The sequence below is a fragment of the Oryx dammah genome, unplaced genomic scaffold (genome assembly GCF_014754425.2).
Source record: "Oryx dammah isolate SB20612 unplaced genomic scaffold, SCBI_Odam_1.1 HiC_scaffold_5, whole genome shotgun sequence".
NCBI lineage: Eukaryota > Metazoa > Chordata > Mammalia > Artiodactyla > Bovidae > Oryx > Oryx dammah.
The window spans coordinates 95,041,310-95,066,701 of record NW_024070189.1 but is presented as its reverse complement, the minus strand read 5'-3'; the positions used below and the strand labels follow the sequence as shown (position 1 = coordinate 95,066,701).

Sequence of the window (25,392 nt, the reverse complement as noted above, 5' to 3'; positions counted from 1 at the left end):
GAAAGAGTTGAGTTTATTCAGTGTTTTACCTGGGGACTGTTGCCCAGGAGTCAGCCTCTGAGATAGCTCTGAGAAATTATTTTGAAGATATGAGGTGTGATGTTAGTATATATGTGATTCGGGGGAAGGATATGGGTAATTTTCCACGAAAAATTAATCTAAGAAAGAGTTGGACCACTTTATTTGAGCCATATTTGAGGATTCCAACCCTAGAAGAACATCTCAGAAGGTTCTATATGTGTAACTGAATCTTCTTTGAGTACATCTGAAAGGAACACTTCATTGTATTTCAAGTCGTATCCGACTCTTGAGACTCCCATGGACCTCTGTCCATGGGGTTCTCCAAGCAAAACTACTTGCTTGGAGAGTGGCTACTCATGGCCCTCCCTTCTCCAGAGGATATTCCTGGCTCAGGGATCTGCATTGCAGGCATATACCATGTGAGCCACCAAGGAAACCCAATATGTACTGTAGTATTACTTAAGCATGTAATCTATTTAAAATGAGATTTTTTTTTATGCTGCTTTCTTCATTTAAAGTGTCCAAAATTAGCTGCACCCTAAATTTTTATCAGATATACTTCATTAGTGTGCCTTTAGGATCTTATTTTCCCAACCAGGGATTGAACCCATGACCCCTGCTGTGGAAGTGCAGAGTTTTAATCACTCAACCAGCAGGGAAATCCCTTGATTAGTGTTTAAAGTGAAAGTCGCTCAGGCATGTTGGACTCTTTGCGACCCCATGGACCATACAGTCAATGGAATTCCCCAGGCCAGAATACTGGAGTGGGTAGCCCATTCCCTTCTCCAAGGGATCTTCCCAACCCAGGGATCAAACCCAGGTCTCCAGCATTGCACGTGGATTCTTTATCAGCTGAGCCACCAAGGAAGCCCAGATTAGCGTTTAGACCATATGCAACTTACAATTGAAAGAGCAGATTCAAATACTGAAGTTGTTCCAAATATGAAACAGACTTATAAGGTCCTAGTGAGATAGTTGGTACATAATGGTTGTCAATAAATGGCAGTTGATGATACTGATACTCTTGTTGTAGAGCATACAGTTTTAGTAGCTTTCATATATGTCCTCTGCATAGAAGGAGCTAATTTATCATGTTAATGACTGATAATTAGTATTTGTTGATTTGTGCTTGATACGAAGCTGAGCTCCAGATAACCATATCTTCAGAGGGATGGAGATGGCCCTATCCACTTGCATTCTTAAGCTACTCTGAAATGATCATGATTCAGGAAAGAGTATTTATGCAAATTTCACTCTCAGTCTTGCAGCATAGCAGCTTATCATATGCCCCATGGTAATTTGTCATTAATGCTTTTTTTTCCCCAGAGGCTCAGCTTTGGATTCTGTTTTTAAAATACAGATTTCTTTGGTGTGGTTCTGAGCAGTTGTGCTGCTTGTTTAAGAGGAGCTGAAATGAGCCAGAGAATGCTGTTCTCTAAGACAGCTTCCTAGTATGTATGCATGAGGTAGAGTTGCTGCATAGCCCTATTTTATCGCCTCGATAAGTAAAAAGTCACATTACTCAGCGTTTATGTTTCCTTGCCTGTGAAATGACCCATTACTCTTTGCCTGGTGGGTAACATGGCACACTGTTTATCTCTATGGCTCCAGATGGGACAGGACTTCCCTGGTACTTCATGGCAGTAGTGTATATTTGTGAATCTTTTAGTTTTTGGTTTTGAGTGTGTGTTTATCTCAGAGTTGCAATGTCGATTTTATTTTTTTAACTTTTCATTAAAGTATAATTTATTTACAGTAGTGTATTGGTTTCAGGTATGCAACATAATGAATGTAGTTTGATCGGTTATACTCCATTTAAAGTTATTATAAAATATCACCTACATTCCATATGCTGTACAGTATATCCTCGTAGCTTTTTTATTTTATACATAGAAGTTCATACCTCTTAATTCCCTACTCCAGCCTTACTGGCCCTCCCACTGGTAGCCACTAGTTTGTTCTTTGTATCTCTGAGTCTGTTTTGTTCTATTCATTTCCTTCATTTTTTAGATTTCACATATAAGTAATAACATACAGTATTTGTCCTTGTCAGACTTGTTTCACTAAACATAATAGCCTCCAGGTCTATCAGTGTTGTTGCAAATGGCAAAATTTCATTCTTTTTTATAACTGAATGATATTTTGTTAAACTTCTTTATCCATTCATAGGTCGATGGATACTTAGGTTGCTTCTATATCTTGACTTCTGTATGTATGTAATGTTGCTATGAACATTGAGGTGCATGTATCTTTTCAAATTACTGTTTTCATTTTCTTTGGATATGTACCCAAAGGAATGTAATTGCTGGATCATATTATAGTTTCCTGAGGAATCTCCATATTGTTTTCCCTACTGGCTACACCAATTTAAATTCACATCAACAGAATACAAGGGTTCCCTTTTCTTCACATCTTCGCCAAATTTGTCATTTGTGGTCTTTTTGATGACAGCCATTCTGACAGGTGTGTGGTAATATCTCATTGAGGTTTTGATTTACATTTGTCTGATGGTGAATGATGTTTAGTATCTTTTCATGTAACTCTTGGCTGTCTGTATGTGTTCTTGGGAAAATGTCTTTTCAAGGCTTCCCTTCATTTTTTAATAGAATTTTTTGTTGTTGTTGTACAGCTGTTTATATATTTTGTATATTAACCTATTATTGGTCATATCATTGGCAGATGTTTTTCTCCCATTCAGTAAATTGTCCCTACATTTTGTTGATGGTTTATTTTGCTGTACAAAAGCTTTTAATTAAATCCCATTTATTTTTGCTTTTGTTTTCTTTGCTTTAGGAGACAGATCCAAAAGTCATCCAAATTTATGATTGATTATGATTTATGTCACAGACTGTTCTGCCTGTGTTTTCTTCTAGGAATTTTATGGCTCTGGTCTCACCTTTAGATCGTTAATCCATTTTGAGTTTTTTTGTACATAGTATGAGAAAATGTTCTAGTTTCATTCTTTTACATGAGCTGTCCAGTTTTCTGAGCACCATTTATTGAAGAGACTGTCTTTTCTCCATTGTGTATTCTTGCCTCCATTGTGTATTTTGTCGTAGATTAATTGACTATAAGTGTGTGGGTTTATTTCTGGGCTCTGTATTCTGTTGTTCTGTGTGTCTTTTTTTGTATCAGTGCTATACCATTTGATTACTGTGTTGTAGTATTGTCTGAAGTCAAGGAATGTGATATCTCCAGCTTTGTTCTTTTTTCTCAAGATTACCTTGGGCATTTAGCGTCTTTTCTGGTTCCATATAAATTTTAGGATTATTTGTTCTAGTTTTGTGAAAACTATCATGAGTACTTTTCTAGGGATTGCATTAAATCTGTAGTTGCTTTGGGTAGTATGGACATTTTAACAGTATTAATTCTTCCAATCCATGAGCATGGGATATCTTTCCACTTCTTTGTATTATCATCTTCAATTTCCTTCAGTGTTTTATTGTTTTCAGAGTATAGATCTTTTTTGTTAAGTTTTTTACTTCTAAATTAGTACTTTAATTCTTTATAATGCATTTTTAATGGGATTTTTTCTTGCTTTTTGTCTCTGATAGTTATTATTGTATAGAAAAGCAACAGATTTCTGTATATTAATCTTGTATACTGCTACATTACTAAATTCATTTATTTTTAGTTTTTTGGTGGAAACTTTAGGGTATTATATGTATATATAGTACCATGTCGTCTGCAAATAGTGACAGTTTGACTTCTTCCTTTCCTATTTGAAAAAGAAAAAGTGAAAGTGTTAGTTGTTCAGTCATGTCTGACTCTTCGCAACCTTTCCTATCTGAATGCCTTTTATTTCTTTTTCTCATCTGATAGCTGTGGCTAAAACTTCCAATACAAGTGGTAAGAGTGGGTATCCTTGTCTTACTTCTGATTTTAGATGAAAAGCTTTCTGTATTCCACTGAGTATGATGTTAGCTGTGGGCTTGTATAAATGGCCTTTGTTATGTTGAGATATTTTCTCTACATACCAGCTTTGATGAGAGTCTTTAGTATCATGAATAGATACTAAGTTTTGTAAAATATTTTTCTTGCATTTATTGAAATAATCTTGTGATTTTTATTCATCCTTTTGTTAATGTGGTGTACCACATTACTTGATTTTTCAAATGTTGACTCATACTTGAATCCCTGGAGTAAATCCCACTTGATCATTGTGAATGATTCTTTTAATAGATTTTTTAAATTCAGTTGGCTAATACTTTGTTGAAAATTTTTGCATCTATATTCATGAGAGATATTTGCATGTAATTTAATTTTTTATATTAGCTTTTTCTGATTTGGGCATCGGGTAATGATGGTCTCATAAAATGAATTTGGGAGTGTTCCCACCTCTTCAGTTTTTCAGAATAGTTTGATAAGAGTAGGTATTAAAGGGACTTCCCTGGCATGCCAGTGGTTAAGACTCTGCTCTTCCAGTGCAGTGTGTGTGGGTTCAATCCCTGGTCAGGGAAATGGGATCCTACATGCTATGTGGCATGGCAAAAAAGAATAAGTATTAAGCCTTGTTTTTATGTTTGGTAGGATTCCCCTGTGAAACTGTCTGCCCTGAACTTTTGGTTTTTAAGGGCTTTGATTACTATTTCAGTTTGAGCAGTGGTAATTGGTCTGTTTAGATTATTTATTCCTGATTTAGTTTTGGAAGATTGTGTGACACTGGAAATATATTTCTTCTAGATTGTCCAATTTGTTGGCATATAACTCTTCATAAAATTCTTTTTTTTTTCATAATATTATTTTATGATTATTTGCATCTCTGATATCAGTTGTAATTTCTCCTCTCCCATTTTTTTATTGCTTTTGTTTGGTACCCTCTTTCTTGTTTCTTGATGAGACAGGTTAAAGCCTTATCAAAATTATTTATCTTTTCAAAAGACCTGCTTTTGGGTTCACTGATCTTTTCTCAGATTATTTCCTCTCTGATGTTTTTTATTTCTTTCCTTCTGATAACTTTGGGCTTTGGTTGTTCTTCTTCTAATTCCTTTCAGTAGTAAATTAGGTTGTTTATTTGAGTTTTTTCTTATTTCTTGAGATAGGATATGATAGATATTTACTATCATAGAATTTTCTCTTCTAACTGCTTTTGCTGCATCCATAAATTTGGTGAAGTTTTGTTTCTATTTTCATTTGTCTTGACGTATTTTCCAATTTCCTCTTTGATTTCATCACTGATCCATTGGTTTTGTAGTAGTGTGTTGCTTTGTTTCCACATGCTTATTCTTTTCCCATTTTTCTTTCTGTAATTGATTTTTAGTTTCATACCATTGTGGTCAGAAAAAATTCTTAATATAATTTCTGTCCTTTTAAATTTGTTGAGCTTACATATTATCTCTTTTGGAGAACATTCCATGTGTAATTGAAAAGAATATTTATTTTGCTGTTTGGGGATGGAATGTCTTGTAGTTACCTATTAAGTCCAGCTGGCCTAAATGTGTCTTTTAGTACCATTGTTTTCTTACTTATTTTCTGTCTTGATGATGTGTCCACTGATATAAGTTGGGCATTAAAATGTCCTATTTTTATTGTATTATAGTCAATGTTTCCCTTTATGACTGTAAGTAATTGCTTTATTTATTTAAGTGCTCCTGTATTAAGCCATATATGTAAACAAATGTTATATCCTCTTGTATTGATGCTTTTATCATTACCAAATGCCTTTCTTTGTCTTTTGGATTTTTTTTAAAGTCTTCTTTGTCTGCTATGAGTAATGCTACTTCAGATTTTTGTTTGTTTGCATTTGTATGGAATATCTTTTTCCATCCTTTCACTTTCAATCTGTGTATGTCTTTAGCTTTACTAATTTGTGGTTACCATGGGGTTCATATGTTGACCTGTAACTAGATCTACTTGCTTTAAACTAATAGTCATTTAACTTCAAGCACATTCTAAATTATTTGCTCCCTTCTTCCACATTTTTTGTTTTCAATATCGTGTTTTATGTTTATCCCTTAACTGATTATTGCAGTTACAGTTTCTTTTAATCTTCATGCTAGCTTACTTAAAGCCTTGGTCTACAACCTTTACTATATGTTTACCTTTCCTGTACATTCTTTCTTCTTGTTGTAGCCTTTTTGCTTCTTCTTAGAGAAGACCCTTTAACATTTCTCTTTGGGTTCTTTTAGTATTGATGAACTCTTCTAGTTTTTGCTTGATTGAGAAGTTCTTTCTCTCCTTCAGTTTTGAATGATAACTATGTTGGGTAGAGTATCTTAAGTTGTAGGTTTTTCCCTTGCAGCACTTTAAATGTATTATGTCCTTCTGTTCTGCAAAGTTTCCACAGAAAACAGCTGATAGCCTTAAAGGGGTCCCTTGTATGTGATTCTTTTTCTCTTGGCTGCCTTTAGAATTTTCTCTTTAGCTTTTGCATTTTATTATTATATATTTTTGTACAGATCTCTTTGGATTCATCTTGTTAGGGACTCTGTACTTTCTGTGTCCTTCAGATTCAGGAAATTTTCAACCATCATTTCATCAAATACATTTTGACCCTTTCCTCTCTACTCATTCTGGGACCCTTCCAATGTTGTCCCAGAAGCTCCTTAAACTGGTTTTTTGTTTTTGTTTTTGTTTTTGTTTTTTTGCCCCACCATGTGGCTTTGAAGATACTTAGTTCCTCGACCAGGAATCAAACCCAGGCCCACAGCAGTAAAAGTGCTCAGTCCCAATCGCTGGACCACCAAGGAATTCCTAAACTTCCCTAATTTTTTTAATTTGTTTTTTCTTCTGATTTTTCTGATTGAGTGAGTTCTGTTATTCTATTTTCCAGATCACTTATCCTTTCTATGTCACCCCATCTACTGTTAATCCTTTCTAGTGTGTTTTTCATTTCAGTTATTGTATTCTCCACTTCTGACTGGTTATTTTTTATATTTTCTTGTTATAATTCTCATTGTGTTCTTTCTTTCTTTTCCCAAGTTCAATTAGCATTCTTATTACTATGGCTTTAACATCTTGTTATATTTATCTTCATTGAATTAGTTGTTTGTCAGGGTTTTGTGTGTGTCCTTTCATTTGAAACGAATTCTTTTGTCTTCTTTTGTTTAACTTTCTCTGTCACTATGAAATTAAGTAAAACAGTTGCCTATCCCATCTTTGAAGGTGTGTCGTTTTGTGGGACAACCCTTATGCATTCTTCATGTACCCCATGGCTTTGATTGGTGGCTGGATCTAAAGTAAGCACAAGGCAACTTCCCTGGTTGTCCAGTGGTGGGGACTCTGCGCTTCCACTGCAGGGGGGTGGGTTCAATCCCTAGTCAGGGAGCTAGAATCCAACAACTTGTGTGGCGTGGCCATAAATAAATAACATTTTAAAAAACAAAGTGAGCACATGTGTTGTCTTTCCTTGGAGTGTTTTGGCAGCTGTCACCTTGTTGGGTGATAGCTGGAGATAGAATTGGAGTTGGGCTGGAGATAGAAGGGCTAGAGCCAGAACCCTGTGTGGGCTGGTTCTTCTCCTATGCCCAGTGGCCATCAGTGTCCTGTCAGCAGGGGCAGGGGCACGTCCCAATGTACTGGAAGCAGAAGCCTTGACTGTTGAGTCTGAGTTGGTTCTGTTCCCTCCAAGTATGCACTCGCTTTTCTCTCAGCAGCTAGAGCAGGAGGTTTGTTGTGTGCCAGACACACACTGAGACTGTCTAGGAAGCCAGTCAAGGATCCAGACAACGTGCAATCCACCACCTCCCCAAGTGCCAGCAGTATGCTCCCTCACCCCATTCAGATGAGGTGTTGGGTTCAAATCTGGTACATCCCCCAAGTGTACACTCTTCCTTGGCAGCAAACACTTTTCCCTAGTTAGAAACTGACCTGAGCTTCAGGCAGGTTCATCCTGCTTCCTCCACCTTGTTCCTGGGAATAAACAAGCTGTGCACTCTCATCAGGAGTGGAGTCTTGGATTCTTACAGCCTTCCTATAAGTCCCACTTGTTTTCAAACCAGCTAAAGGAACTTGTCTTCCTGATGTCAGACCACAGGTTTGCAGTGTCCAATTTGTGGTTCAGACCTCCAGGCTCATGATATTCCTCTTCTGTGTCCTCTTCCTGGTGGACCCCCGACCCCTTCCCCTCCTTTCCTACCTGACTCCATGGGGACCTTTTTTACAGACTTGGTTTTGGAAGCATCTTTCTGCTGATGTCCAGTTTGTTTTCAGTGAGACTTGCTCCACATGTGGATGTACTTTTTATTTGTTCCTGAGAAGGATGTGAGCTCAGTGGCCTCCTACTTCACCAACTTTCCTCTCTGTGAGATTTTCTGAATGCGCAGGGATATTCGGAAATTTTGAGCTAAAGTGGAATGACTTCCAGGCAAGGACTGTGGGAATTATGATCAATTCTGGGTGCTCATGCCTTCTTTCTTCTCCTAGGTGTTCTTACTAAGGACTCTTCCTGCCTTCCTAAGGAAAAGATAGAAGCAAAAAGGATGGTAACTGAGTGTTTGAGAAATCGTTCTCAGGTAAGAAGAAAGTGTATCCTTGTACAAAATGACCTACTGCATTTACCAGATGGACACATTTGTGCTACTTAAATAAAGTCTGTCTGAATCCCTGTTGAATTGCCTCACAAAGTGGAAGCTCTCATATTGATTATTTAGAGGGATTGCTCTGAATAATCATAATATTTCAATAATTACCTTCTGATATTGTCTCATGATTGCAACTCCCCATTTTGTTTTGTTTTGTTTTTGCCTGTTGTTCTGACATGATAAGGAATGATAGTGTGTATTTCTCAGTGAGTTTATTTATTCATCAGCTTGTAAAAAATATTTGTAATTTGCTTAGAATTGTGTTACTGGTTCCATATTGATCAGAAATGAGTGTAGATAGAAAGAAGACCATTGTGTCGTGGGGGAGATGATGAGAGAACTTGAAGCCCTCTATTGATATTGAGTCTTCCTACTCCATTCCCACTGAACACTGTTGAAGATCTTACTTTACTGAAGCTAGTATGTATGTGTATGATGGTTCAGGACTCAGTGACCTTTGCTGATGTGGCTGTGAACTTCACCCAGGAAGAATGGACTTTACTGAACTGCTTTCAGAGAAAGCTATACAGAGATGTGATGCTGGAGAACTACAAGAACCTGACCACAGCAGGTACAACCACCATCATTCCTGTAGCCTCTTAGGAGACAGACATATATGTGCTGTACCGTCTGTGTTCTGAGATGGGTGATGTCAACCTGAACACAATGGAAACTAGTAGACATTCGTCTCTACATGAATGAGTTGTAACCCAGTGCGGTTTCTGTGACAATATGGTTTTAGAACTAACAGTGTTACTATCATTCTTTTAGAAATGTGCATTCTCAGTTGTTCACCTAAGGCATAGTAAATGAAACACTGGAATTTGGGCCCAGTCATCTGTGTTTTAACAAGCACTGGACATGATTCTCTTAGACACCAAAATTTGGGAACCACTAGTTTAGTGCCTTCTCCATGAGAATGAATATTTTCTTTTTGCACTTATTTCATTTCCCACTTTAGTAAAAGTCTTAGTGCTTTGTAAGTGTACATATAGGTCTGAAAGTGTATTTCAAGGGCCAGAGAGATGATCTGTCTGAGACACAGAAAGAGGAGCTATTCACCTTTATATCTCTTTTGGAATATTATTAATACCACATTCATTCTAATGACCTGACTAGATACTGGACCTTATTCATGGGAAGATTTGTCTTGTTTGAAGGGCTGTTTCTATCCGTAGATCTTTCCTCATGAACAGGACATCAGGTGTTCAAACCCACTCTGATCTCTTGGTTGGAAGAAGAAGAGTTGAGTACTGTGGAGAAAGGAGTCCTCCAAGGTGAATGATTGTAAAGAACTTTGCATGTTAATAAAATTTCAGTGTGTTTTTAATTTATAAGGAGGCAACTTGTTAAGATGTGCTTTTCTCTCAGAAGGCTGAGGTCATTGGTTTCTGATGCTCTGTACCTTTCTCAACTTCTCACATGTACTTGTATGTGAGTGCTAAGTCGTTTCACTCATGTCCAAGTCATTGTGACTCTTTGGATTGTAGTCCACCAGGATCCTCTGTCCATGGGACTCTCCAGGCAAGAATTCTGGAGTGCCCTCCTCCAGAGGATCTTCCTGACCAGGGATCAAACCCATGTCTCTTGTGTCTCCTGCATTGCCAGGCCAGTTCTTTACCACTAGCACCACCTGGGAAGCCCCTCATATGTACTTACTTTCCATTTAATTAGAATTTCCAATAATCTCATAAAATAACCTTTTGTTTCTTCTTTAGTTTTAACATTTTGATGTATACTCTTTGTCCAGAACATTCCCTGATGATACTGTGTCTCTTTCCTTCATATTTAATTTTCAAAGACTTGTCTTTTACATCAAATGCTGAATTTTAACTACATATACATATATTACTACTTAATTTTTGACATAATCAAACTCCTCAAATCTATCTTGCCTTTTTAAAAGATATGCTTAATTTGGAAAAACATACAACTGAGCCTTATTGATTTTACTTCTTTTAACAGCCACTTCTTTTTGCAAAGTCTTAAATTTGTCATTCTCTTTTAGAGTGGGGAATCCAACTTAAAGCCAAAGACTCAAGAATTGGGCAGAATATTTTTGGGGAAAAAATGTCAAATGGGATAGAAAAGGTAAGGTCACTAAGTTTCAAAAAAATATTTCTTATTTTCCACGTAGATAATTTTAGAATTTTTGTAGAATATGAGCACAAGTGATAGATATTTGAGATCAAAGGCATTCACCCTGGAGATAGCAATGTCTCTCAAAGAATTCTGATTATGACTAGGTTGGGGATATCCTATCCCTAGGTTGATACTTGTTGCTTCAAAATTCCTGCAAGGAATCATTCCCACTTATATAAATTAAACATAGAGTTTTCAAAACAATTCAATGAAGCTGTATAGAAGCCTTTTTTTCTTTTTTAAGAAACAGGGGGTTTTTTTGTCCTTTTTTTTTAAATTATGAAAGTATGATAACACATTTACAGGAGACTTGGAAAATACAGAACAAAGTTACATGTATATACTACATTTATACACTATATATACTACAATTATTGTTTCAGGTATAAAAATTAAGGTTTTTAGTAGAGTTTCAATATCAACTCTCAGAAATTAATAGAATGAACAGAGGAAAAGTAGAAGGGTATAGCAGACCTTAAAGACACTATGAACCAATTCAACATAATTAAGATTTATACAATTTTCACACAACTGCGGGATATAAATTCTATTCAGGTTCCTATAGACTATAATCCAGGAGACACTAGAACATATCCAGGGACATAAAACAAGGTGCAGAAATTTCATGCTCTAAGAGTATTGAAATCATAGTGTCTGTTTTCTTGTCACTGTAGGAAATTATGTTAGAAATCAATATCGAGAGATAACTGAAAATAACCCTCATATTTTCAAGTGTAATGTGACATTTACCAAGAGAGATCTTTAACTTAGCCATTGAAAGCCTCAATAAAGTTGAAAGACTGAAAAAACACAGAAGGTGATGGCAGAGAAGAAAGCATTTAAATGAGAAATTAATATCAAGGATACTTTAGAAACCCCATGTATTTGGAAATTAAATGCCTACTTTTAAATGATAAGTGTAGCTAAGAAGCCATAAGAAGGAAAATTAGAAAATATTAGTAACAATAAAAATGAAAAGAAAATTTATCAGAACTTACTGCATGCAGCTGAAGTTGCTCAATGCAACTAAATACAATGTGGAATCTTGAATAACAAATAATGGACACTAACATAAAATTTTGTGAAATTTGAACAAAATCTGTAATTAATAATATTGTATCATATGTTAATTTTTTTTAGCAACATAGTATTTCTTTATATTCTCAGAATGGGATTAAACGTTTCAAGCCTCATTCAATTTTTTAAAAAAAACAACTAAAATAGTAAGCTTTCTTGGCTTTTACCAGTAATACTAGATGCTAGAATAAATAGATCTATATCAGAGTTTCTGAGTGAATATAAATTAAATCTAGCTTTGTATTATACTTAAACATGTAGAACCAAAATGTCATAAATTTTTTAGCTAATCAAAAATTTGTAAGTTTTCTAAAATATATGTTTTACATACTATTTACGTATATATATGTATACAAAAACTTTTCTTCTATACTTCATAAAGGCTTAAGAAAGAACAACAAAAAAAAAACTGGAAAACATAAACTAAGTGAAATGGGAGCATTGAATATGAAAAAGAAAAGGTGAAATTATATAAAAGTAAAAGCTCATCATATAGTTTAGTTATTTTTAAACATGACTGCTCATTAGAATCACATCTGGAGCTTTGGAGGAAAAAACAATACCTGGGCATTTGTATTTTTCAAAAAATTCCAAGATAATTCATGGATAAGTCATCTGGATTTTAAAAAGTGGTTACAGGTTTTTCTGTTAAGTGGTAATTTTAGTAATATAGAATTCTATTATTTTCTGTTGACCAATTATGATACAATGGTGTTAAAATGAATAATAGTTATATAATCACAATAGTAAAGGATGTTTATCAATTTTCACAACCAATAGCCAGACAAAAAATAAAAGATAATTATAATTGCAAGCTATAATGGACACATGATCAACCTAACAATATAAAAGAATTACATACAGTTTAGGTGGTTAAGTAGAGTGATGTGGTAAGTGGAAGTGCACATATGTGCATATTTTCATCCACCCAGCCAATCTGCTTTGGTTGGTGCATTTAACCAATTTACAGTTAAGGTAATTATTGATATGTATGACCCTATTTCCATTTTATTAATTGTTTCAGGTTTATTTTTTGTAGGTATTTTCCTTTGCTTGTGTTTCCTGCCTGGAGAAGTTCCTTTAGCATTTGTTGTAAAGCTGGTTTAGTGGTGCTGAATTCTCATTAACTTTTGCTTGTCTAAAACTTTTCTTTGTCAAATCTGAATGAGAGTCCTGCTGGGTAGAATATACTTGGTTATACATTCTTCCCTTTCATCACTTTAAATATTAATATATCATCCCATTCCTTTCTGGCTTATAGAATTTCTTTTGAGAAATCGGGTGATAACATTACAGGAGTTCCCTTGTATTATTTGTATATAAAAGCAACATTTTTCCCTTGTTGCTTTTAATATTTCATTAATATCTTTGTCTTTCATTTTTGTCAGTTTGATTACTATGTGTGTCAGTGTGTTCCTCCGTGGGTTTATCCTTCCTGAGATTCTCTGCACTTCCTGGACTTGGTTGACTATTTCCTTTCCCACATTAGGGAAGTTTTCAGCTATTATCTCTTCAAATGTTTTCTCAAATCCCTCCTTCTGGGACCCCTATCATGTGAATTTTGGTGCATTTAATGTTATCCCAGAAGTCTCTTAGGCTGTCTTCTTTTTTTTTTTTTCCCTATATTCTGTTTTGTGCCAGTGATTTCTGTCATTTTGTCTTACAGGTCACTTATTCTATCTAGTTATTCTGCTGTATCTTCTAGTCTTGTTCATCTGTTTGTTCTTTAGTTCTTCTAAGTCTTTGGTAAACATTTCTTGTATTTTCCCCATTCTTTTTCTGAGATCCTGGACCATCTTCACTATTACTATTCTGAATTCTCTTTCTGCAAGGTTGCATATCTCTATTTCATGTAGTTGTTTTCCTAGGGCTTTATCTTGTCCCTTCATCTCAGACATAATCCTTTGCCTTTTCATTTTGAATAACTTACTGTGATGTGGTTTCTGTTCTGACAGCTGAAGAATTGATGTTTTTCTTGCTGCTTTTGTCTGCCTTCTGGTGGATAAGGCTATGAGGCTTGTGTAAGCTTTCTAATGGGAGAGACTGGCAGTTGGAAAAACTGGGTCTTGCTCTGGTGGGCAGGGCCTTGTTCAGTAAAACTTTAATCCAATTGTCAGCTGATGGGTGGGGCTGTACTCCCTCCCTGTTAGTTGTTTGGCCTGAGGCAGCCCCCGTCCTAGAGTCTACAGGCTCTATGGTAAGGTTAATGGTTATCTCCAAGAGGGCTTACACCAAGGGGCACCTCCCAGGACTGCTGCTGCCAGTGCCCCCATCTCAAGGTGAGCCACTGGTGGTCCACGCTTCTGATGGAGACCCTCCAACACTAGCAGGTAGGTTTGGTTCAGTCTCCTGTGGAGTCACTGCTCCTTTCTCCTGGGTCCTGGTGCATGCAAGATTTTGTTTATGACTTCCAATAGTGCAGTCTCTGTTTCTACCAGTCCTGTGGAAGTCCTGCAGTCAAATCCCACTGGCTTTCAAAGTCAGATTGCATGATGATTCTAGTCCCTTTGCTGGATCTGTAAGCTGAGAAGCCTTGCATGGGGCTCAGAACCTTCACAACAGTGCGAGAACTTACTTGGTATTATTGTTTTTCAGTTTGTGGGACTCCCATGCAGTGGGTATGTGATTTGATTTTATCATGATAGCACTCCTCCCACCATCTTGTTGCCACTTCTCCTTTGTGTTTGGACGTGGGGTATATTTTTTTTGGTCAGTTCCAGCATCTTTCTGTCTATGATTGTTCAACAGCTAGTTGCAATTTCAGTGCTCTCACAAGAGAAGAGTGCACATCCTTCTATTCTGCCATCTTGAATCAATCCCCTACTTTATTTTGATTGCTTATTTATTTGACTACTGTGGGTCTTAATTGCAGTGTGTTGGCTTTCTCTCTAGTTGCAGCACACAGACTCAGTTGCCCCATGGCATATGGGTTCTTAGTTCCATGACCAAGTATTGGACCCACGTCCTCTGCATAGGAAGGTGAATTCTTAACCATTGAACCACCAGGGAGTCCCCTGTAGAACTCTTTTAGGATGAGAGTATATGGCACATCATTCTTACAGAAGGATTTCATCATTTAAATTGAAATAAATCAACAGGGCAAGAATAGTATGAATGTAATGGAGATGGTATAAATCATTCATCCTCATTATAATAATGTTTCTGTTTTGAGATGGGTAGGAGGAGTTAATGAGTCTGAGAAATCTTTGAATCATCATCCTTCCATTTCTCCACAGGCAAGAGGCCTTAATGTACAGGAACTCTGTGACAGTGAGCAATGTGGGAAAGACTTCAGTGACCACTCATGCCTTAGGACACACAGGAGTACTCAAAATGGAGGGAACCCTTATGAAGATAATCAGGATGGGAAAAACTTCCTTACTCTGCACAACAAATCCTTTACTGGAGAAAAATGTTCCAAGTTTAATCAGTGTCGAAAAACTGTCATGCTGTCTCCAAATATTGTACCCTGGAAATCTAACATACAAGAAAAAGCCTTAGAACACAGAGATGTTGGGAGAGCCTTTGTTAATCAGTCTTACCTTCGGACACAAGTGAGAGCTCACAACAAAGAAAAGCTCTACAAATGGAAGGAATGTGGAAAAACTTCTGTTCACTCAACAAGCCTTCATGCACGTGTGCCAATTCACACTGCTAACAAATGCTACAGATGTGAGGACTCTGGAAAAGTCTCCACTGCATCCCTAAGCCATAGACAACATATAAAAACACACACTGGAGAGAAGCCTTTTCAGTGTGACACATGTGGGAAAGCCTTTAGGTTTTCCTCATACCTTCTTGTTCACAGTCGAATTCACACTGGAATAAAACCCTACAAATGTAAGGAATGTGGGAAAACCTTTAGATTGTCCTCATACCTTCGTGTTCACAGTCAAATTCACACTGGAATAAAACCCTACAAATGCAGGGATTGTGGGAAAGCCTTTAGATTATCCTCATACCTTCGTGTTCACAGTCAAATTCACACAGTAATAAAACCTTACAAATGTGAGGACTGTGGGAAAGACTTCAAACATTCTCTGCCCTTTAACATTCACATGGGAACTCACACTGGAGAGCAACCCTATAAATGTAAGGAATGTGGGAAAACCTTCACTCGATCCTCAGGCCTTATTGAACATATGAAAACTCATACTGGAGAGAAGCCTTTTAAGTGTGACACATGTGGAAAAACCTTCACTCGATCCTCAGGCCTTACTGAACATACGAAAACACACACTGGAGAGAAGCCTTTTAAGTGTGACACATGTGGAAAAACCTTCACTCGATCTTCAGGCCTTACTCGACATATGAAAATTCACACTGGAGAGAAGCCTTTTAAGTGTGATACATGTGGGAAAGCCTTTGCTTCTTCTTCCCACCTTATTAGACATCTACAGTCTCATACTGCACAGAAGACTATTAAATGTGACAAATGTGGGAAGGCCTTTGCTAATTCCTCATATCTTACTATACATTTTAGAACTCACACTGGAGAGAAGCCTTTTGAGTGTAATGTGTGTGGGAAAACATTTACCACTTCTTCATATCTTATCATACACAAACGAACTCACACTGGAGAGAAACCATATGAATGTAAGGAATGTGGAAAAACCTTTTCTCACTTCTCAAGCCTTTCTTACCATATAAAACGACATTGAAGAGAGGCCATTGAAATGTGACAAATGTGGAAAAGCCCTTGCTGCTTTCTCATATCTTATGAAACACTTTCTTAAAAATTTTGGCTGCACCCACAGCATGTAGGACCTTAGTTCCCAGTGATTGAACCCAAGTCCCCTGCATTGGAAGGCAGAGTTTTAACCACTGGACCACCAGGGAAGTCCCTTACTAAATATTTTTAAACTCACAATGGAAAGATGCCTTTAGAGTGTAATAAGTGTGGGAAAAGATTTGCAAATTCTTCACCCTTTGCCATTCACAAGTGTATTCACACTGGTGAGATACCGTATAAATGTTCAGAATGAGGGGAGGCATTTGATGCTTCTAAGCATTTTTGAAATGTTATTTATTCATTTTGGCTGTACCATCTAGCTTGTAGGGTATTAGTTTCCCAACCAAGGATTAAACCTGGGCCCTTGGGAGTGAGAGCATGGAGCTGTAACCACCACTGGACTGCCAGGGAATTCTCTTAAGTATTTTAGTGGTGGCGACAGAATGAAACACCAACACTGCAGAGTGGTTTGAATCTTTCTGCCGCTTCTTGCAGCTGCTTTATTTTATATCTTTTGCACAGCAATCTACAGAGCAAGTTGCCAAGCACTATGATTCAGCGACTATACAGTGCACAGGCGCGGGGCGAGATAACCTTTACCTTATTTACTGCAGCTAAGACTTTGTTTTGAGGACTTCCTTATCAACTTAGAATCCATTTTGTCCCCGGGTCTGTTCCTTTTGAGGAATCAGAGAAACATCCTTGTGTGCAAGAAATGTTCTTTTCCCACCGGAACAAACAGGATTCTGGGCAGAACATCTCGTTTGCAAGAATGTTCAGCCCTGGTTGAGAGTCTTATTTGCAAGCACTTCCCAACCTTCCTTGTACCTTGTTCCCTACATTTTAGAGCTTATACAGGGCAGAAGACTTTCAAGTGTAATATATGTGGGGAAACACACACCAGTTCATCCGTTACCACACACAAAGCTATTCACACTGGAGAGAAATCCTATAAATGTAAGGCACAGAGGAAAGCTTTTTGTCTTTCTGATTCACTTCAACAACATGAAAGGTCAACACTTGGGAGCTGCTCTACAAATGTTAAGAATGTGGGCAGGTCGTCAGTCTCACAGCTGGTACGTAAGATATCACAGTGGGGATTTCCCTGGTGGTCCAGTGGTTAAGGATCTGCCTTGCAATGCAGTGGACACGAGTTCAATCCCTGCTTGGGGAACTAAGATCCCACATGCCACAGAGCAACTAAGGTCGCACACTATAAGTACTGAGCCTGCACACTGCAACTAGTGAGTCCACGCACAGCAACAAAGGATCTGGCATGAGGCAACAAACTTCTTACATGCCACAAATAAGACTCAAAGCAGCCAAATAAACAAACAAACAAAAAACAGTGAAGCCATATTATAATAGTAAGAGGCATGGACAGCCCTTCACTCTTTCCTCAGTGAAATTAATATTTTTTAAATATGAGAGATCTTGCAGTAGACAGAAGTCCTACTCATTTAAGCTATGTGGGTAAGTTTTATTATTTTTTACAGTTTATACCTTTAGGAAAAAGAAAGTAATTTTAACTTGTTCTTAGAGATTTACATGGTTATTTATTGAAGACATCCAATGTATCTTTTCCTGTGTAAATTCTAGTTCTGCTAAATAATGTTCACTTATAATCTCACTGTGGAGAAAAACTTTATGAATATAAGAAGTTAGTTGTAGAATCATCATTTTCCATTAGATTGTTCCTCATTCTTAATAAACATGAGGTGTTTCACAGCCAAGAGAAACTGGAGTATTTGGAAAATACCACCCTGAGTCTGAAATCTTAGAGTTGCTGAGAGGTGTAGAGTTCTGGGGGTTCTGTAGGTCTATTTTAAGCATTTGTGATTTGGCTCTGACCTTGGGAAGAGTCCGACACAACTGAGGAACTAAGCAACAAGAACAAATTCTTGCACACGGTGTGTCTTTCTTCACTCTCATAACTAGACCAGGCCAGTATAGTGACTACACTTTCAGTTTGCAACTGGGTCTAAAGTGGACCTATAGGATACACACTTTATCCTTGTCTAACCTGCTGGATTCTCTTGTTGGATTGACACTGTGTTCACATTGTGAAAACAGTGAGTGCTTAAATGTGTACAGTGCTCACCAACCTCATCAGTGAGGACTTCCCTGGTGGCTCAGACGGTAGAGAATCTACCTGCAGTGCAGGAGACCTGGGTCCAATCCCTGGGTCAGGAATATCCCCTGGAGAAGGGAATGGCTACCCATTCCAGTATTCTTGCCTGGAGAATTCCATGGACAGAGGAGCCTGGTGGTCTACAGTCCATGGGGTCACAAAGAGTTGGACATGACTGGTCGACTAACTTTCTTTTCATGCTGTCCAAGGTGAGGGATATGGTATGTCTATAAATTTTGTAAAATTATCCTGTCGTTCTTCCCTGATCCTGGCATGGCATGAGTGGAGAAGATTACATCTAATGTGAGTCACCCCAATTTCATGACTTTTGTAGGTGAACACCCCAGCATCTGAGGGAGAATCTTTAATCTCAAGCTGTGCAGAAAGTAATTGAGAATAATGTTCTCTTTCACCCCTAAACCCAACACCACAGTCTAACAAAACAACTATTTTTCTTGGTCAGACAACAGTTGTCACTGATGATATAACTTGCTTCTGTATTTTTTATTCCACTCATCTGCTGTGAGAACAGAAAAACTCATGTGAATAGAGCTGGTCCTGATCATCTGTTGTGCTTGATGCCATCAGTGGCAGTTCCTGAGTGTGGGTCTTGGGTGCAGATACAGACCTGCAGAAACTCATTTTAGCCTTGACAAAGTTCTCATGCTTGAGCAGCCTTGGGTTATGTTGAGTTTGGCTATCATGCCTGCAGCTGCTTGATGATGCTTTATTGAGGTTTAATCAAACCATTGTAATGATAATGATAATCCAGATCAACCTTAACAATAAATCCTGAACAAGAATTGCATGTGCACTTTTGTGTTACACATTTGTATGTATGGAGGAATATGTCATGTTGTAGTTTAATTTGGGGTGTGTACATTGTGACTCAGCCCATCTGTTGCCCCCTTTAATTATTTGCAATGACTAAGGGTTACAGATTGGCTTTAGATGTAGCCTAATTGTCTGAAATAAGACCTGAGTATCCTAGAGATTTTTCCAGTGGTCCAGAGATTAAGCGTCGCCTTAACCCCTGGGGTTAAGTAATGTAGGGGACTTGTGTTTGATCCCTAGTCTGGGAACTAAGATCCCACATGCTGTAACTAAACCTGCACACTACTAGAGTCCATATACCACAATGAAAGATCCCATGTGCTGCAACTAAGATCCAATACAGTCAAATAAATATTTTTTTAAAGACCTACCCACTGAATTTCTTACAATTGCCTGAGTCTGAGACCTTGTGGGCAATGTTGAGATCACTACTGCAGATTGACCTCATTCTGCTTGGCCTCCTGGTGACAGTGTCGTCAAGTGCTGAGCAAGATAAATCAGGTAAATATGGTCCCAGCTTTTGTTATTCAGTGAGTTACAAAGTGGCATATTCACATGGAAATTCTCCAAAGCCAAGATGATGTGAGCCATGTATGCTACAACATGGATAAACCTTGAAAAACATTTTAAGTGAAAATAGTGATCTATATGAAAAATCTAGAAAGTGCAAGTCTACATATAGAGAAAGTATATTTGTGGTTGTTTAGATATTGAGAGAAATGAAGTGGGTGATTTGACAGCCAGAAGCTGCTTTTGAAGTAAAAAGATTATAAAATTGTGACAACATTGAGTTGTATAAATTAAATAGGTGTATTGTATGGTAGGCAAATTATGTCTCAATAAAGTAGTCCCAAGAAACAAAATTAAGAATCTTGATTACACCTATACTGATTGGGTAGTAACCAGCAGAGCCAGCCAGGCCGTCCAAAGGAGGCCCGTTGAAACCTCCTACTAGGAACTCGTCCTTGGACGCCCTCCTTCCAGCATGGTACACTCGGGTTCACTGAGGGGCTCACCTAGCCGGGATGCAACTAACCACCACAAAGCTAATCACACAGGGAGAAGCACAAACAAGGCGAATCTCATGCATCATTTCCTTTCTGCATCTTGAAAAAGAAGCATGGGGCTTTGGATGTCAGCCATATTAGGCGGATTCACACAGTTGTAAGTAGTTCCCTCACGACTGGATGCAGGTAGGTCTTTGGCTCTGCCCAGAGAGGCAAGTGGAGACAGCATTGGACCAAAGGAAAGAGGTTGAGGCTAGAAACACGTTTGTGACCCGGGCTCTGGGCAGAAGGAGGCACGCACACCCAGGGTTGGGACTGGAGGTGGGACCAGGTCTAGCGTGGGGTTTAGAGGCTGGAAGGGCAACACAAGTTGAAGGCTCACCCCACAGGATATTCATCAAAAAGATTTTACATCACTTATCCAGTTTCCTAGAGCTTTTGTAGGAATTCTCCCCATACTGATGAGCCTGCTCATCTTCGAAGTCGTCCATTCAGTCAATCCTGTTGTTAGGCCTTTGTTTCCTCTTACTGCTTTTTATTTACACGGATACCATGCTAAAATCTAGTAGTAACACTGGGTTCTGTTGGAATTTTAAGTATAGAAATTGAAATATATTTTTCAATATAGATATGTAAATTTGAAAAAAATTTTCTTTTCAAATATGTATTTCTGGGTTTGTTTTTCATATCTGACAAAACAGGCTAGGACTTCCCCTATATGTTAAAATAGCACTGATATCAGGCATTTTTTCTCTGCTCAGGAGCAGTACCACAGTTTCTCTGGTAGCCTTGTTTGCTGTGGGCTTCAGGGATGGCTTTGAGAACTGAAATTTTTTAAAACCCTCATGTACTAACATGTTTTATCAGAAGGTTCACATACATTATCAAATGTGTTTACATTTACCTAATGGTTATTCTACTACGATAATTTTTCATATTTTGCTGTAATTTTTTTTATATAACTAAGGATTCTGCTTTTAAAAATAATTTCTGGATTTCCTACTTTGCTTTCAGTTCAGTTCAGTTCAGTCGCCGTGTCCGACTCTTTGCAACCTCGTGAACTGCAGTATGCCAGGCCTCCCTGTCCATCACTAACTCGTGGAGTTCACTCAAACTCATGTCCACCGAATCGGAGATGCCATCCAGCCATCTCATCCTCTGTCGTCCCCCTTTCCTCCTGCCCTCAATCCCTCCCAGCATCAGAATATTTTCCAATGAGTCAACTCTTTGCATGAGGTGGCCAAAGTACTGGAGTTTCAGCTTTAGCATCAGTCCTCCCAAAGAACAGCAAGGACTGATCTCGTTTAGAATGGACCAGTTGGATCTCCTTGCAGTCCAAGGGACTCTCAAGAGTCTTCTTCAACACCACAGTTCAAAAGCATCAATTCTTCGGCACTTAGCTTTCTTCACAGTCCAACTCTCACATCCATACATAACCACCGGGAAAACCATAGCCTTGACTAGATGGACCTTTGCTGGCAAAGTAATCTCTCTGCTTTTTAATATGCTATCTAGGTTGGTCATAACTGTCCTTCCAAGGAGTGTCTTTTAATTTCATGGCTGCAATCGCCATCTGCAGTGATTTTGGAGCCCCCAAAAATAAAGTCTGACACTGTTTCCACTGTTTCCCCATCTACTTCCCATGAAGTGATGGGACCAGATGCCATGATCTTCATTTTCTGAATGTTGAGCTTTAAGCCAACTTTTTCACCCTCCTCTTTCACTTTCATCAAGAGGCCTTTTATCTCCTCTTCACGTTCTGCCATAAGGGTGGTGTCATCTGCATATCTGAGGTTATTGATATTTCTCCTGGCAATCTTGATTCCAGCTTGTCCTTCTTCCAGCCCAGCGTTTCTCATGATGTACTCTGCATAGAAGTTAAATAAGCAGGATGACAATATACAGCCTTGACGTACTCCTTTTCCTATTTGGAACCAGTCTTTTGTTCCATGTCCAGTTCTAACTGTTGCTTCCTGACCTGCGTATAAGTTTCTCAAGAGGCAGGTCACCTGGTCTGGTATTCCCATCTCTTTCAGAATTTTCCACAGTTTATTGTGATCCACACAGTCAAAGGCTTTGGCATAGTCAACAAAGCAGAAATAGATCCTTTTCTGGAACTCGCTTGCTTTTTCCATGATCCAGCGGATGTTGGCAATTTGATCTCTGGTTCCTCTGCCTTTTCTAAAACCAGCTTGAACATCTGGAAGTTCACAGTTCACGTACTGCTGAAGCCTGGCTTGGAGAATTTTGAACATTACTAGCATGTGAGATGAATGCAATTGTGCGGTAGTTTGAGCATTCCTTGGCATTGCATTTCTTTGCGATTGCAATGAAAACTGACCTTTTCCAGTCCTGTGGCTACTGCTGAGTTTTCCAAATTTGCTGGCATATTGAGTGCAGCACTTCCACAGCATCATCTTTCAGGATTTGAAATAGCTCAACTGGAATTCCATCACCTCCACTAGCTTTGTTCGTAGTGATGCTTTCTAAGGCCCACTTGACTTCACATTCCAAGATGTCTAGCTCTAGGTGAGTGATCACACCATTGTGATTATCCGGGTCTTGAAGATCTTTTTTGTACAGTTCTGTGTATTCTTGCCACCTCTTCTTCATATCTTCTGCTTCTGTTAGGTCCATACCATTTCTGTCTTTTATCGAGCCCATCTTTGCATGAAATGTTCCCTTGGTATCTCTAACTTTCTTGAAGAGATCTCTAGTCTTTCCCATTCTGTTGTTTTCCTCTATTTCTTTGCACTGATCGCTGAAGAAGGCTTTCTTATCTCTTCTTGCTATTCTTTGGAACTCTGCATTCAGATGCTTATATCTTACCTTTTCTCCTTTGCTTTTCACCTCTCTTCTTTTCACAGCTATTTATAAGGCCTCCCCAGACAGCCATCTTGCTTTTTTGCATTTCTTTTCCATGGGGATGGTCTTGACCCCTATCTCCTGTACAATGTCATGAAGTGAAGTGAAGAGAAGTCACTCAGTCGTGTCTGACTCTTTGTGACTCCATGGACTGTAGCCTACCAGGCTCCTCCCTCCATGGGATTCTCCAGGCAAGAATACTGGAGTGGGTTGCCATTTCCTTCTCCAGGGGATCTTCCCGACCCAGGGATCGAACCCAGGTCTCCCACTTTCCAGGCAGACGCTTTAACCTCTGAGCCACCAGGGAAGCCCACAATGTCACGAACCTCCATCCACAGTTCATCAGGCACTCTATCAGATCAAGGCCCTTAAATCTATTTCTCACTTCCACTGTATAATCATAAGGGATTTGATTTAGGTCATACCTTAACAGTCTAGCGGTTTTCCCTGCTTTCTTCAATTTAAGTCTGAATTTGGCAATAAGGAGTTCATGATCTGAGCCACAGTCAGCTCCCGGTCTTGTTTTTGCTGACTGTATAGAGCTTCTCCATCTTTGGCTGCAAAGAATATAATCAATCTGATTTCGATGTTGACCATCTGGTGATGTTCATGTGTAGAGTCTTCTCTTGTGTTGTTGGAAGAGGGTGTTTACTATGACCAGTGCGTTCTCTTGGCAAAACTCTATTAGTCTTTGCCCTGCCTCATTCCGTATTCCAAGGCCAAATTTGCCTGTTACTCCAGGTGTTTCTTGACTTCCTACTTTTGCATTCCAGTCCCCTATAATGAAAAGGACATCTTTTGCGGGTGTTAGTTCTAAAAGGTCTTGTAGGTCTTCATAGAACCATTCAACTTCAGCTTCTTCAGTGTTACTGGTTGGGGCATAGGCTTGGATTACTGTGATATTGAATGGTTTGCCTTGGAAACGAACAGAGATCATTCTGTCATTTTTGAGATTGCATCCAAGTACTGCATTTTGGACTCTTTTGTTGACCACGATGGCTACTCCATTTCTTCTAAGGGATTCCCGCCCGCAGTAGTAGATATAACGGTCATCTGAGTTAAGTTCAACCATTCCAGTCCATTTTAGTTTGCTGATTCCTAGAATGTCGATGTTCACTCTTGCCATCTCCTGTTTGACCACTTCCAATTTGCCTTGATTCCCAGACCTGACATTCCAGGTTCCTATGCAATATTGCTCTTTACAGCATTGGACCTTGCTTCTATCACCAGTCACATCCACAACTGGGTATTGTTTTTGCTTTGGCTCCATCCCTTCATTCTTTCTGGAGTTATTTCTCCACTGATCTCCAGTAGCATATTGGGCCCCTACTGACCTGGGGAGTTCCTCTTTCAGTATCCTATCATTTTGCCTTTTCATACTGTTGATGGGGTTCTCAAGGCAAGAATACTGAAGTGGTTTGCCATTCCTGTCTCCAGTGCACCACATCCTGAAAGATGATGCTGTGAAAGTGCTGCACTCAATATGCCAGCAAATTTGGAAAACTCAGCAGTGGCCACATGACTGGAAAAGGTCAGTTTTCATTCCAATCCCAAAGAAAGGCAATGCCAAAGAATGCTCAAACTACCACACAATGGCACTCATCTCACATGCTAGGAAAGTAATGCTCAAAATTCTCCAAGCCAGGCTTCAGCAGTACGTGAACTGTGAACTTCCAGATGTTCAAGCTGGTTTTAGAAAAGGCAGAGGAACCAGAGATCAAATTGCCAACATCCCCTGGATCATGGATAAAGCAAGCGAGTTCCAGAAAAGGATCTATTTCTGCTTTAATGACTATGCCAAAGCCTTTGACTGTGTGGATCACAATAAACTGTAGAAAATTCTGAAAGAGATGGGAATACCAGACCACTTGACCTGCCTCTTGAGAAACCTATATGCAGGTCAGGAAGCAACAGTTAGAACTCGACATGGAACAACAGAGTGGTTCCAAATAGGAAAAGGAGTATGTCAAGACTGTATATTGTCACCCTGCTTATTTAACTTCTATGCAGAGTACATCATGAGAAACGCTGGGCTGGAAGAAGGACAAGCTGGAATCAAGA

General features: G+C 38.6%; 1 protein-coding gene across 1 annotated transcript in view; it reads left to right on the top strand.

The window, feature by feature from the left end:
• The window catches only part of ZNF560 (zinc finger protein 560), a 57,732-nt gene extending 40,198 nt beyond the window's left edge, over positions 1-17,534 (top strand). Inside the window, 8 exon segments of the mRNA XM_040241629.1 lie at positions 7,830-7,935; positions 8,386-8,474; positions 8,988-9,114; positions 9,740-9,820; positions 10,552-10,634; positions 14,999-16,419; positions 16,421-16,926; positions 17,344-17,534. Of these exon segments, the coding sequence (XP_040097563.1) occupies positions 7,830-7,935; positions 8,386-8,474; positions 8,988-9,114; positions 9,740-9,820; positions 10,552-10,634; positions 14,999-16,419; positions 16,421-16,526 (2,013 nt within the window). The 3' untranslated portion in view covers positions 16,527-16,926; positions 17,344-17,534.
• The last annotated feature ends 7,858 nt before the right edge of the window (positions 17,535-25,392 follow it).